Raw genomic sequence first — 14,191 nt, 5'->3', positions numbered from 1 at the left:
GTGTTAAAACTGTAAATATATTGTTTAAATTTCCTTTTTTTTTTATATAAACTTCTTTTTTTTAAATTAATTCTTATTTCAGGCGCTGGAGAGCTCCCAGTGGTGGGGATCAGGGTCCTTCTGGTGGCAGAGTCTCCCTAGTGTGGTTGCATGTGTCGCACATTTGGGTTTGGGCTGCACCACCGCGTGATTGTGAGTGAGAGTGTGCCATGTGTGCTGTGGGGTGATTTTTGAGATGTCTTCCTCCTAACCTGCCTCCCCCACTGGTAAACCTTAGCATTATTATTACAGCCATTTCCTCATTGTTTTTAACTTGTTTTTAAACCATATCTGTTTTAATAAAATATTTTTCATATTGGAACACGTCTACTGCTTTGAGTAAAACGGACCTGAGTGTCTTTGATTTTGGGGTTGCAACTGCAGCATCATATTACATTTTTGTTTAATTCATTTTTAGGTTAGTTCCCTGGGTGAAATTCCCAGGGTGGCGTTGTCGGGTTTTAACTGTCAGCTTATATTTCCATTGAGCTCGGTTCGCCACACTTGGATTCTGTTCTGCTTTACTTGGGTCTGTTCTGTTGAGCTTGGATTCTGCTTTGCTTGGATCCTGCTCTGCTTTGCTTGGATCCTGCTCTGCTTTGCTTGGATCCTGCTCTGCTTTACTTGGGTCTGTTCTGTTGAGCTTGGATCCTGCTCTGCTTTGCTTGGATCCTGCTCTGCTTTGCTTGGATCTTGCTCTGCTTTGCTTGGATCCTGCTCTGCTTTGCTTGGATCCTGCTCTGCTTTGCTTGGATCCTGCTCTGCTTTACTTGGGTCTGTTCTGTTGAGCTTGGATCCTGCTCTGCTTTGCTTGGATCTTGCTCTGCTTTGCTTGGATCCTGCTCTGCTTTGCTTGGATCCTGCTCTGCTTTGCCCTGCCGCAAAGCTCTGTCACTGCTGTGGAGACCGACTATATTTTATATGGTGTACCTAAGTGGTTGAGTTTCAAGTTTGGGTTTTCTTTTTTTTCTTTAGAATGTTAAGTTGGTAAAACAATTTATAGAAGATTAATTTGTGGTAATTAAGATTTTAGTTTGTTTAATTAATGCCAGTATATTGTTGGTTTATTATAGTATGTATGTATTTAGTATAGTAGGATTTGTGTATTGCCAGAGTTAAAATTGTAATATTTAATTTGCTTTGTTGATTTATTTAATTTTGAGTAATTGTGATAATTGTTTTAATTTTCTCATTTGTGAATTTAGATTATTTTTGGCCACACTTTTTGAGTTGAGTTCAACGCAACTAACCCCCATTCTCCATCCGTTTCAGTTGCTGATAGCCAAAGGTGGTGGTTCCCCTTATTCTGTGTGTTCCCTGGTTGTTTGGTTTCTCTACACCAAGTGTGTCTGCCATGTGTGAGGCAAGAGTGACCTTTTTTATTTTGTACTTGTTTGGGACTCATCCTGCCTTTGGACCGATTTCTCCCACTGGTAAGCTTCAGCACTGAATAGGTTCCCCATTTCCCTGTGTGCATGTTAGTTCTTATGGTTTTTAAACTAGGTTTCTTAATAAAATCTTTTATTTTAACTGGACCCAAGTCTCTTCTGTAAACAAGCTTGTGTGTCTTGTGGTTGGTGTAACCACTGAATTATTTCCCAGGGTGGCGTCGTCGCTTCACACATCTACTCTTCGTTAACCTTCGTATCGAGATTGTCCCTCGGTTATTGCCACAGACACATTCCCATGATTACATTTGTAAATCTAATTTCTTTTAGTTACTGCTAAACATTGTTGGGTGATTTAATATTGCTAGCTACCATTTATACATCGAGTCAAACCAGCTTGTATAAATCCCATTTGCTGCACTGATCATTGATACCAGTCTAGATTGGGAAATGTTGGTCGCTACTTATCAAAACAGCGTTTATGGTCAAGAATTGTGATATCAAGGAATTGGTTTGCACGACGAAATGGACTGACACTGTCTCCCTGTGCTTTTGTCCTCTACAGAAAGTCGGAATACTATAGATAAGAGGTAGGTTGAGACATTTATTTGAAGTGGCTCCCTGGCTGTGCAGAATCAAACCAGTTCTTAGCTGGTGGCTCTTTTTATAGAACCAACTTAGAAACTGGCTCTGAATCTGAACCAGCTCTGGAAACGCTTGGGTCATGGATTCATGTGACATTGGAGGAATTTAAATCCCACTATCACTGAAACGTAAATTTACTTGAACTTTTAAGAAAACATACAGCTGTCAATATGACCTACGCCCAGTCTGTCATATAGTCATGTCACAGAAAACGATGTACTGTACGCTGCAAGCGAAACTTTGAATAATAACAGAAATACAATCACTCTTTTCCGAAGCACATTTCTTTGAACTCACTGGAAAATGTCATGAGGTCAAGAAAAGTTAGTATTGTGTCACAGAGGCTATTAGAAAGAATCGTTTCTCTCCACAGTCTCCTCAGGCACGCTCAGGACGGGAGATTGGACCGAAAAAGTTTTCAGTGCAATCTGTTGGTTTCCTTAGCTAGAAAACTGTTTTTGAATTGGCTCTATATGAACGAATTGAATTATTTTATGAATAATTATGATTACAATTAATTGAATTCCGATTGGCTTGAATTGGACTTATTATCTAAGTGCCTTGAGATGACATTTGTTGTATTTGGCGCTATATAAATAAAAATGAATTGAATTATATAAATCATTTAATTTAACTGTATTGATAAATACTTCACTGGAGGAAAAATTAAAATAGTTTAATGAATTATGGTTATTAGACATTAGTAATTGTAAAAAGAAAAGGGGTTGTGTAGTGGTATTGCTGTGGGTAGCTAGCCTGGGAAGTGGGTAGCAATGACCTCCTATAAACTGAAGAAGCCTCTGACTGAACATACTGTTCAGTCACCGTTATCACAATGTTTAGTAGAGTTTGTGTTATCCATTATACTGTATGCTGTAGTTTTTGCAACATTGTTCTTTGCACAAATTGGTCTGTATGGGAGGTAATGAATCATCCAGGAAATTGTGGATACACCCATCATTAATATCTGGATTTTTCTCACAAAATGGTGCAGGTTAACTTGTGTTCAAATGTAGATTGCATCTTCAACTCCAACCCCAGGAATATAAGCAAACTAAGTGGAAAAACATGCCTACCTACTACTGTCTCCAGATCTTGCATGATGTAGGCAACTGGTTTATAATCAAGGGCAGGTGGTAGGGATTTTTCAACATGTCAGGATGTCTTCCACAGCACTGTTACAATGTGGTTAAAATACTTATTGTAATATGTAGTAGAAAAATAGTTCATTGCAACAGTATGAAAGTTGTCTTCATATAGTCTGCACAATTCCAGATGCGAGAGCAGATCTCCAGCTTCCCGCTGTCAAACACGGGAAAAATTCCAGACCAAATTGTCTGCATTTTTTCCTGAAAAAAGACTGCGATAGTCAATCATGTTGAATGTACAATAAACCAATTGTATAACTAGTGCAAACTGTGATTCATACTGTCCATGTTTGTGTGTTTTGATCCCTTTTGTAAAATCTGCATTTCTTAGGCTTCTGTTCTGATATCCACTGACAAATTTTTAATTTTTTTTTTTTTTTAAATTTCTTTGATGGAAATGGAAGATTTGCATGTGAAAGGGGGATTTCTATCGGACAAAATAGAATTACAATTGATGGCTTTTTAGAAAAAATGATTATATAAAAAATCAGTTTTTTTTAAAAAAGCATTCTGAATAGAGTCTGCATCTTTTGTATGGGGTCAGTGGCACAAAAAATCAAATAAGATTATGGGGAATAAAATGGTGTAAATGGAAAATACATTTTTGGGTTTCTTAAAATACAAAAAAAAAAATATTAAATATCTCCAGAGAAACTTGTCTGTGAGAACAATTAGGAGTGCTGCAGTGTACAAAGAGGTCATGAGTGGAATCCCAAGTGCAAAGTTGGAAATAGTAACTTGTGGCAACAGGATGTTTTTCCTAAAAACTGACCAGCATTCATCCAACTCTGCAGATGGCTCTTTAGAGACTAAATACAAAGGCCACTAGTATGAGGAGTAATAAAAAAAACTGCTCTTGTACTTTCTACACTCTGTGAATGCATCCTCCAGATGTTTGGCTGTCTCGTCCAAATAGTAATTGCAGGAGAGGAGCATTGGGAACTAGGAATCTCAAAGCACAACTTTAGGAATATGACCAAATAAGAAGTCTAATGAACACATAAAGTACCACAGACAAATGGACTACACCAGTTAAAACTCCTTCATACAATATGAGGTGTCATTTTTTTTTTTTTTTTTTTTAAAGCACAGAATCAATAGAAAAATTTGAGCAAACAGTGCATCTTGTGATGTTCCAGTCATGATGCAAAATATTGAGGGGAAAACTGTTTAAAAAAAATTTTAATAAAAAAAAATGGCCAAATAATAAATTGCTGCATTTTTAAGATAAAACCTGGCAGGTTTTGGGCCTTCGAGGATTCATGATAAATCGAGTAAACTGTGATGTCCGTGAATAAGCTTTTGCTGCCTGCCTGTTCAGGCAAGTGAGCGCCACCAAAGCGAATGACACCGATTACTTTTGTCCGATAAATATTTATTCACTTTATTTTATTTTCCCTCTTGTGCTGTTAAAAAAGATCACAAATGTTCACTTGTTTTTACAATTGGCTCACAAAGAGCTGTCAAGTTTGGTCATCTTCAATTTTACGCTGTTTGCTATGTATTAAAATTTTTTTTAAAAAACAGCATTAAGACTTTATAAGTGACAGTATAAAAGACGATAGTCCCAGTCAACGCTCAATTCAAGATGTAATTGTTGCAAAATAAAGCAACACTTTACATCCAAAGTGCACACTTCCTTACATCAGCATTAACTTATTTCTGAACTAACAGTATACCAATATATGTGCCACCACTTAGTGGCAGTATAGTACCTAACTGGTAAAGAAAAATGGGAAACCATTCTGTAACTGGAGTATCCATTCCATTCTTGGCTTCATGCCTTCCTTAGAGTCCTCTGAAAAACCCCAGTTCACAGAGGATTTGCATTTAAGCCAGTAATGGCATCAGCATTTAACTCGGTTCAACCACAGTGCTGATCTCATCTCTTACAACCACCACACTAAACAACATACATGTGTCAAAGTGGTTAAACATCATTCTTTACAATTAGTGCACTGGTGTTTTCATTAAAGATTTTCAGCCAGAGAACCTTCAGGTAAAGGAGGTATTTGATTTTCTTCAAAATACATTCAATAAGTTCTAAAAACCTATCGTTAGTAAGTGATTAACGTAAGGCACTACACAGCCTCACAAAGGCATACCAGTTTAATCGAAATGACTCCATCCAGACGCCTGGTAATAAATAGACTTTTAGACAGTGTGTAAGACAATTTAAAGTTTGCTTACAGTCATCCGATTGTCAGTGCAAGTTTTGTGGCTGCTGATAGAAAGGCTAAAGAAGATGGATACTAGGATAGGCTTCATCCTGAGGCTACAGTTAAAGGCACTTTGCTTCTAGTCTTCTGGAACTACTTTAATCCCGGTTAACAGTTCTCCAGGTGAAGTCTGAGTACCCCCTGACTATGCAGCTTCAACAAGAGGTCAAACTCAGCTGGCATGGCATGGAACTTTGTTTTAGTTTGTCTGTTGTCATAATAGTGGTTCGTCAGGGCATGGCGGCCATGTGGGTGGACACCGAACGGCCAAAATCCGTACAGTTCCACGTTGGCACAGACTTCCAGTGCTAAGCTAGCCATGATAATGCCAGTGCTTAGCCGCACTGTGTTCAGGCCCTGAGAGCGCCAGAAGAGGGCCAAACTCTGGAGATACTCCGGGTTGAAGAAGATGGTTTGGGTGGGGCTTCCAAAGTCCTCGATGGTGTAGAAAGTCCGCAAAGATACAGGAGTGTTGTGACCATACGAGAAGGCGGGAAGGAGCAGCAGGGAGGTGCCGTAGCTGCGCAGACTCTCCACAAACGGACGGCGCCGTCCCATCAGAGCCCCATACCTGTGCACACACAGCAGATGTGAAGTATTGATAATAAAAGAGTATTTTTTTTGAGGTGACAAAGCTTTATTCTCTTGCTTACTTCTCAAAGAGGATGCTTGGGTTTGCTGTCACAAGGTCCGTTTTGATACCAACATGTTTCTCATATCCGTTTGACAGAGGAGGGAGGTTGCACCTGAGCAGGTGACAAAGACAGAGGTTTTCATACAGAATTGAACAAAGATGAGATCATTTTGTTGTATAATATCGTCTGCACTGGACAGCTTTCTCACCTGATGACAAACTGATTTGAATCGATCCTTTTTCCACAGCTGCTGTTGACCAGGATCCCACCGTTCCCAACAACAGCACAAGTGTGCAATGTTTTATTTGAGAAAGGGTGCCCCTGAAACCAACACAGAGAGACATTTAGCAAAGCTTTTGAAAAAGTGCAGACACTGTCTGCCTGTTCTGTTTCTGACAATCTGTCATCTTGAGTAAGCACATGCCTAAAATGAGATTCCTGAAATGAGATTTAGCCTCTTTACCTCATATGTCAGACCATTTAAGACCGTTACACTTCAAATTTTTGCCATCTGTTTTTTGACATTTAAAAGCCATTATTCTCGTCTTATGTCACATTAAAGCTGCAGTCTGCAACTTTTTTTCAAGCATAATGCCTGGAACTGTCCGGGGATTCTGAAAGTAGTACATTAAATACCCCAATACAAAAAAAAAATGAGTTCTCTAGGTCCCCTATATGTCCCGCTAGGTCCCTCCAAAGCCAGCAGGTTTGTTTACAAAATTGCAGACCGGACCGGTAAAAGGTAACCAATCAGGTTTACGAGCTGGGCTCTGCTGCCTGTCAATCACCGATTGTGCACGCGCGATACAAGGTAGACTCGTCCCCACGCTTATTTATCTAGACTATTGAACTTCATTACGGGCTAGTCTACTTACTGTGTCTTCCATGATCGCAAATGACAGGTGAATTGATGAATGAGGAGTCGTGTAAGCGTATCTGACGTGCACGTCTACGTGCACGAGTTCTCATGTGTTTTGAAGGGGCGGGACAGGAAGTTGAATAACTTTTTATTTTTCGGTTAAAAAATTAAGCATTTCTTGTATTTTGCGACTACAGAGGTCACCGTTTTCAACTTCAAGCGTTCTGATAGATCATGTAAACTCTTAAAATGCCAAAAAGTAGGACTTTACATATGACAACAACAAATCTTGCAGACTGCAGCTTTAAACCAGGGGGTTTGAATCTAGGTGTGCCCTTGCAAAACCTGAGCTTACAGTAATTTATTGTGACATTGACACATTCACTGTGACGATCACGGCTAAAACTGCACGGTTTGCTGTTACACTTCGTAAGGGCTTGTTCAGTATCCTTGGAACATTCATAATTCCCAACCTTCTGCAAAAACCCACAATCAAACATATTTAAACCTACTCTAAGTTGTAATTTAAAATCTTGGTGTCAGCAGGTATTTAGCCAAATTTGGGGCTTGAAAATAATTGTTGATGACTCATGGGTGACATCATGTTGTGAAGGGCCATTTTTCATTTGCAGTCTATAGTCTGAACTCTGGCTGGGCTGCTTTAAAATGTTGACATTGCTCTCTTTAACCATTTCTTGATCTCTTTAGGCAATCATGTTTCTGATCTTTGTAAAGTTTTTTTCCTGAAAACCACATAATGTTCCCTCCAGAGCATTAATGTAAACTTTGTCAAATGGTCATAAACAGATCAACAGAAAACAATATCAAGAGTTTAGATCTGAATCACATGCAGAACCAGGAAACTGAGGTTCAGAGTGATAGCTCGGAGGAGTTTCCAGCCCCAAACACTTGGACATTGTTGCAGAAGACGAGTGGTTCCCAATACCATTTAAAAAGTTTGCTACAAATATATTAACCATTTGATCATTTTTAGCGAAAAAGACTTTGCACAAAGGGTGTGAAAAGCTTTGAACATGGCATTTTCTAAGATTGTCGACATAAAAGAGTAACAGTTACAATTTGTCATCTACATTTGTTACACAATTGTTTCATCCTATTTTCATCAGTTTTCTTGCTGTCTTTGACACTTATTTGTCAGCTTCAGTTGTGAACTAGCTTTGATTAGCCTAGGTTTTAAAAGGAATGTAGATCAAATATATATATCCTGGGGAACCACAGATCATTAACTTTCAGAAGCCATCTTTATTGTTTTAATCTTATAGATTAGACAGAAAAGTAGGAGAAGGGGGTGTAGCTCTACATTTTAAATAAACTCCAACTCGGGAGAGGGGAATTTGCACACTGCCATCATGGTAACTCAGTTTCTCATGAGTCCCCCTTGCAACCAGGATGATTATGCAACATTTCACGGGAAGGAGAAATTTAGGTACAATTTATGGTAGTGTTTGCGTCATTCGGAATTTCCTCATGACTAATTCGATACTGATAGCTGAGTTTATGACCATATCAGAGAAATGGCTTAGTATGGCTCAGTGGCAGAGCATTTGACTGCAGATCCAAAAGGACATGATAATGAAGAGCCACCCTTTGTGTTATTCTGTATTTTTACTTATTTCATAGGAGGACATAAAATTTAGATTGGGTATAAGGGGGTATAGCTCAGTGGTAGAGCATTTGACTGCAGATCAAGAGGTCCCCAGTTCAACTCTGGGTGCCCCCTTGGAGAAGGGTTCCAATTATTCTATCTGGTTTTGATCTTATTCAAAACTTTGAGTATCTCCGTTACTTTTCAAATGTATTAACTTTCAAAGATGACAATCCAGTATTCAAGACTGGGTAACAGAAAAGCTAATACTGTTAAGAAATGCTGGTTTAAAACAAACAACTATCCTTTTTCGAATTAAAGAAATATTAGTTCATATTTTTTGAGAAAAAACTTATTGACACAGTAAGCTCCTCAGTTCATGTTCAGTAACTTACAACAGAAACTCTTTTTTCTAAAGTAAGCTGAGAAAACCTTTGACCTCTCCAAAATTCTCCAGGATTTTAGACACTCGATACTCCAACTGGTTTCTGACATAGAACTTTCTCTAATATCATCCTTTGGCCCGTGTTTAAAAAATGCTAGATGGCTGGAAGAACCAACTGTTGATAAAAAGGAGTTTAAATCATGTTGAAATCTAACTTGTGAAAAAAAAACAGTCAGGATGCAAATAGATCAACAATATCTTATCCAGAGAAAAATGCCGGCAGTGTTGTTTGCTTTTCTTGCAATTAAGAATAGTCTTCACTAATCAGAATCTACTAAAATACCACCATCCCCAACAACATCTAGACAGATATCCCACCTGTGCTTAGTCCACATGTGCACAGGCATTTTGACAGATGTTTTCTCTCCTGTGTTCCCACACTGCTTTACATATTTTGTTCAAAACATAAATTAAACACCAAATTAGTATAAAGTAAAAATCGGTATAGTATTTAAGATTCAAGATTTTTTAATTTATCATTATGTTTCTGGATGAAAGTCTTGTTAAGAGCCATATCATCAGCCCGGTTGGACCGCACTCACTGCAGGTCTTTCAAGAGAGACGAGAACAAACAAAACACAACCAAATGGTCCTTTTAGATGTCGAACCCTGGGGGCTCAGAGATAAGATCATCATTGGCCTCTGTTGTCATGTACATAAACTTTGTTATCTTTCTACATATTTCACAGACATTGTAAGTTTCCGCACCGCTACATGATGACTCAGTGAGGGTGTAAGCCATGCGGGGGTATAGCTCAGTGGTAGAGCATTTGACTGCAGATCAAGAGGTCCCCAGTTCAACTCTGGGTGCCCCCTTTCAGGCAGGAAAATTATGTTATGTTGCAAAACTCTATGTCCAACAAAGTGTAAAATTACTCAAAAACAAGAAGATATAACAGGTCAGAAGCTAAACTTACTGCACAATCCTGGGTACCTGACAGTTATGTAAGAATTTGAAGACAATATGTTAATATATACCTGTTAATATGTTATAATTTGACACTGGTAGATGATAGCTCAGTATGGCTCAGTGGCAGAGCATTTGACTGGATGGATCAAAAGGGACATGGATATTTATGTTTTATGTGCTACTCTACTTGCTTAGGCCTTATTTCACACCATAACAGTACAGTGAGCCAGCAGAAACATGTTTATCTACTATACACACAGATTGAATGTCAGGGGGTATAGCTCAGTGATAGAGCATTTGACTGCAGATCAAGAGGTCCCAAGTTCAAACCTAGGTGCCCCCTTCAGATACTCAACTTTCTGGATGAAGAAGGAGCTTTTGTATTACTTGGGCCTTATTTTACTTTTTGAGGGGTGGCATAATCCTTAATCTGTTTTGTTGTTGTCATTATTCGTTATTCATGCCCATGCAAAATTATCAGCCGTCTGGATTGGGCAGCTGTGCTGGGTATTAAAAACTGTTTGGAAAATAGCAAGTATCTTACAAAAATATTTGGTGGGTGATTAGTAATAAAAATAATAATCCTTCACAAACTGTCTGCGGGTAAAATGGCATTCATTTTGGAGCCCATAAGGACTAAATGATTATGTAACTTCATTTTCCCAGCAGAGAAAGGCCTCCATTGTTGTTCGATGTTCTCTTTCAAAAAGGAAATACTCTCCAATCATGATGTAACTGATGCTGCTGTAGCTTTTATGTAAACGTTTTTAGGAGCAGAAAAAAACCTAACTGTAGCTGCTAGTACAGAATACTGATCAGTATTTTTTTTTTATCAGTTAGAATGCACCTTAAACCTTCAGTCTATCTATCTTGTGTAAACAGTAACGGGTGCATAGCTCAGTGGTGGAGCACAAGGCTGCGGTTCACAGTTCTGAGTGCCCCCATTTTTTCTCTTGCTCAGAATATTGACTCTCGTCAGGAAACCACTCGACATAAGTACAAAAGATGCAAACATGGCTAAACACATGACTCAAGTCAAAACATATATCAAATACATATCTCTAAGATCAGTGTGTGAAAACATGTAAGGAACAATCAAGTCGTCATACGAGCTAAGTTAGGTGTTCATGCGTAAAACAAATGAATGACGTACTTTTGCAAAGGTGCTGAAAATCTCCGGGGTCACCTTGATGCTTCTCTTCTTTTCTCCGTCGTAAACCAGCTTTGATCCCATTGGTGTGTTGGCCTGGGTAATAATGGCCTTGTCAAAACCATGGCACTTGCTGCTCAGCTGAGTCCTGAGGAACCGCAAGGACAGTGACAGGCAGTTAGCAAAAGTGCTCAACAGAAACATTTGCTGCAGCAAAATATGACACCTGGACTGGCATTGTATTTGAGAAATAAAATAGGTGCTTTTTTTCTTTCTTTTATGTAATGTCTTATTCATTTAAAGTGACGGTAAAATCCCTCATCAGGAACAGGAACAGGAAATGAAAAGGTTAAATGTAGACAATGCATGCAAGTTCCTTAATCCATGTTTCTAGTTCAGCTTCTGCTTCCCTGTGGTCTGTGGTTGTTCCTTCTCATATCTATAAAGAGATAGCTGAATCATTGTTTTGTATTTTGTTTCAGACACCACTAAGGTCACATTCATTTTCACACATCAGATTCAGTGTTACCCCAAAGTAAAAGTGACTGAAAAGAGATGTTTCACCAATTTCATTTTCATTGCTGGGACTCAACTCAGACTGCCACATGAGACATATGAGCCTTTAGGGTTTTGCATGGTATTAACCAAGGGGCATCATCTTTTCTAAAAAAGTATTTTAAAGGATGTTGTTACCTGAAGTTTTGGTAATTCTCTTCCTGCTTCTTCCAGCCTCGAGAGTAACGCTCTATGACTTTGTTGATGGTCTCACTGTAACAAACACACACCCGAACATCCACGTAGACAGCCAGGTTAGTAGTCCCTGTAGTGCTGACATAGCCTGATTTGATGATGGTAAAACAAAGAGGCCCCTAAGGGAGCAGCAGAGACAGTTTCTTCTCACCTGCAGTCCTTACAGGACTGAGAGGTCTCAGAGGCACTTTTTTTCTGTGGATGCTGTCTTTGAGGTACCTTGCTACTGTGGCTGCAACAAGAGAAAACCAGGTAAAAGATCAGATGAAACATGGATGACCAAACTGTCTTTAAGCATAGACCTACTGTGCTGTATTGCTCAACTATCAGCGTGCGTTTTCTTTACATAACACGGATCTAATTAAGGAAGCAGCTTCATGAATGAAACTTTAACATAAATAAACACTAAAGCAAAAGGAGTTGTGAAACACTTTGTGTGCAGGGACATCCCATTAAAAGAGGACTTCATAAATCATAAATGAACAACCAGTGTGCAAACTTGCATGCAGAGACCTTTGCTTTACAGTAGTTCCACTTAAGCAGGAAACTGAGGTATTGTGTCTGAGGTAAGAGCTTATGATACTGTTATTGCTTCGCTTTCCTGTTTTTATGTTTCCGAAAAAAAGAACATCTTAATAATAGAAATGAAGCTGGATTCTTGTACTGTACGGACATGTCTGCTCCAAAGTCTTTACACTGTCTAATGATGCAAGGCAACAAACCAGAAGCCCGTCCAGCAGTATGATTGTAGGTTTCAATTCAAGTTTAAAGGATATGACGCATACAAACAGGCTTTCGGTTCTCCTCACATATACACTTATCACAGCACTGTAATGACATCAAAGATATGGTTAAAAAAAAAAGAAAAAGTGAGTTTACGGTTCAAACTAACCTGTTGCTGTTTGAAGCTTAAAGAAGTGCATTTTTCTGACTAAATTTCCAAAGTTCTCTGCTGATGCCTTTATTCTTGGCGTTCTTTGTATTAGAGCAGCAGTCAGTTAAACAGTTTGTCAATCAATGGAAAAATAATCAGCAGCTGTATTCATAATCAGTCAAGACCAAAATTTCCAGATACATGAATTTATGCTGGAAATGTGCTTTTTCTTAATATTAACATTAATTCCACAGCTTTTTTTTTTTTGCCATAGAAGATGTCACAAACGTAAAATAATTTATGAAAAAAACCAACAGAGTGACAGATAGATGGAAAAACAAGTTGAGTTGCTTTTCTCTCTCCCCTGTTATATCAGCATCTTCCACCCCTGCAGTCAAATCCCAAAAGCATGTATGTTTGCATTCCTGTTGGTGGAAAAACAACTTACTTGTTGTCCAAGGTGTACCAGATGAGGGTGGTCAGCAGGCTCCCCAGAAACAGGAGAGTGATCATTAAAGAGAAGAGTGGCTTCAAGAGCTGTCCCCTCATACCTCACTCCTCCTGCTAACCTCACCAGTTAGCCCCCCTCACCCTCTGTCTCCCTTTCTGCCTCTTTCACAACCTTCCCTCGATGCCGGCTGTCTGTCAGACTGGCTATGATTTCAGATATCCTTCCCCCTCCTCGGTTTACTCAGTCTGATCACACTCACTCAAGAGTATCAATATTTTGCTTGTCTCCTTTCTTCCGTTTTCCTTTACCTCACCCACCCTCCTCACCCTCTGGTTGTCTGTCTGGTTTTACTCAGTGTTACTCTCCCCGCTTGGAAGAGTGAGCGCAAGCCGTCTCAGTCATTTTGTTTTTTGCCTGTTCAGGCAAGTCCTCAGCCTCTGTGCCCCTAGATTTAGTCTTTCCTCTCTTCCTACTTCAGTCCAGAACAACTGAGCTGAAACTGGTTTTTGTTGTCTCACATTCTACATTAGTCTCTCTCAGGTCTCTTTCGCCCAGCCATCTTCCGTCTTCTGTTTCATTTTCTCATGTCCTCACACAGACAAACTCACAGCCCTACTTTCCACCGTCAACCAACAGCTAGAGCTCTTTCTGTACTCCGCCCCCGTCCCAGAGCCCCAGCCTTCCCTCTCTGCTTCCTCCTCCCTCCCCCAACTGTCCACCACGCACACCCCTTAAGCCCCTATCCCCTGTGCACAAAAAGGAGGCAGTAACATGAGTGCCCAGCACTGAATTAGCCCACAGTCTTAACTAGTGTATGCGTGTGTGTGTCAGAAAACACATCCAAACCAATGAGAGATAGAGGCTTTCTATCCAATCAGAGTAGCTCTTAGTTCCCCCAAACAAACCTCTTTCATTCCAGTGTCAAACTTTGCCAGCTGTATTAGCTTTTGCGATGATAAATGTTTCTCAATTTGTAGGTGGAAATGAACTGATAAATCCTGCTGGCAGCACTGCTGACTGGATCAACAAACTAGTTACAAGCAAAACAGCCAACGGAAATGAGAAAAGCTGA

The 14,191-nt window shown here is 39.4% G+C and overlaps 1 protein-coding gene and 3 non-coding genes across 4 annotated transcripts; 3 read left to right on the top strand and 1 right to left on the bottom strand.

The window, feature by feature from the left end:
* Nucleotides 1-4,588: 4,588 nt before the first annotated feature.
* On the bottom strand, nt 4,589-13,817 carry st8sia6 (ST8 alpha-N-acetyl-neuraminide alpha-2,8-sialyltransferase 6). The gene is made up of 7 exons (XM_075453785.1): nt 13,117-13,817; nt 11,946-12,026; nt 11,738-11,812; nt 11,048-11,192; nt 6,283-6,395; nt 6,093-6,185; nt 4,589-6,010 (listed from the first exon to the last, which is right to left on the bottom strand). The coding sequence occupies exons 1-7, from the start codon at nt 13,215-13,217 to the stop codon at nt 5,548-5,550; spliced, it is 1,071 nt and encodes a 356-aa protein (XP_075309900.1). The 5' UTR covers nt 13,218-13,817; the 3' UTR covers nt 4,589-5,547.
* trnac-gca (transfer RNA cysteine (anticodon GCA)) lies at nt 8,603-8,674 on the top strand. Its single transcript has one exon. It is a non-coding gene; the product is annotated as a tRNA-Cys (tRNA).
* On the top strand, nt 9,729-9,800 carry trnac-gca (transfer RNA cysteine (anticodon GCA)). The gene has a single exon. It is a non-coding gene; the product is annotated as a tRNA-Cys (tRNA).
* trnac-gca (transfer RNA cysteine (anticodon GCA)) lies at nt 10,166-10,237 on the top strand. The gene has a single exon. It is a non-coding gene; the product is annotated as a tRNA-Cys (tRNA).
* Nucleotides 13,818-14,191: the final 374 nt, after the last annotated feature.

This window comes from Odontesthes bonariensis, chromosome 21 (assembly GCF_027942865.1).
Source record: "Odontesthes bonariensis isolate fOdoBon6 chromosome 21, fOdoBon6.hap1, whole genome shotgun sequence".
NCBI classification, from domain to species: domain Eukaryota; kingdom Metazoa; phylum Chordata; class Actinopteri; order Atheriniformes; family Atherinopsidae; genus Odontesthes; species Odontesthes bonariensis.
The sequence above is the reverse complement of the archived record's forward strand: the minus strand, read 5'-3'. Positions and strand labels throughout refer to the sequence as shown.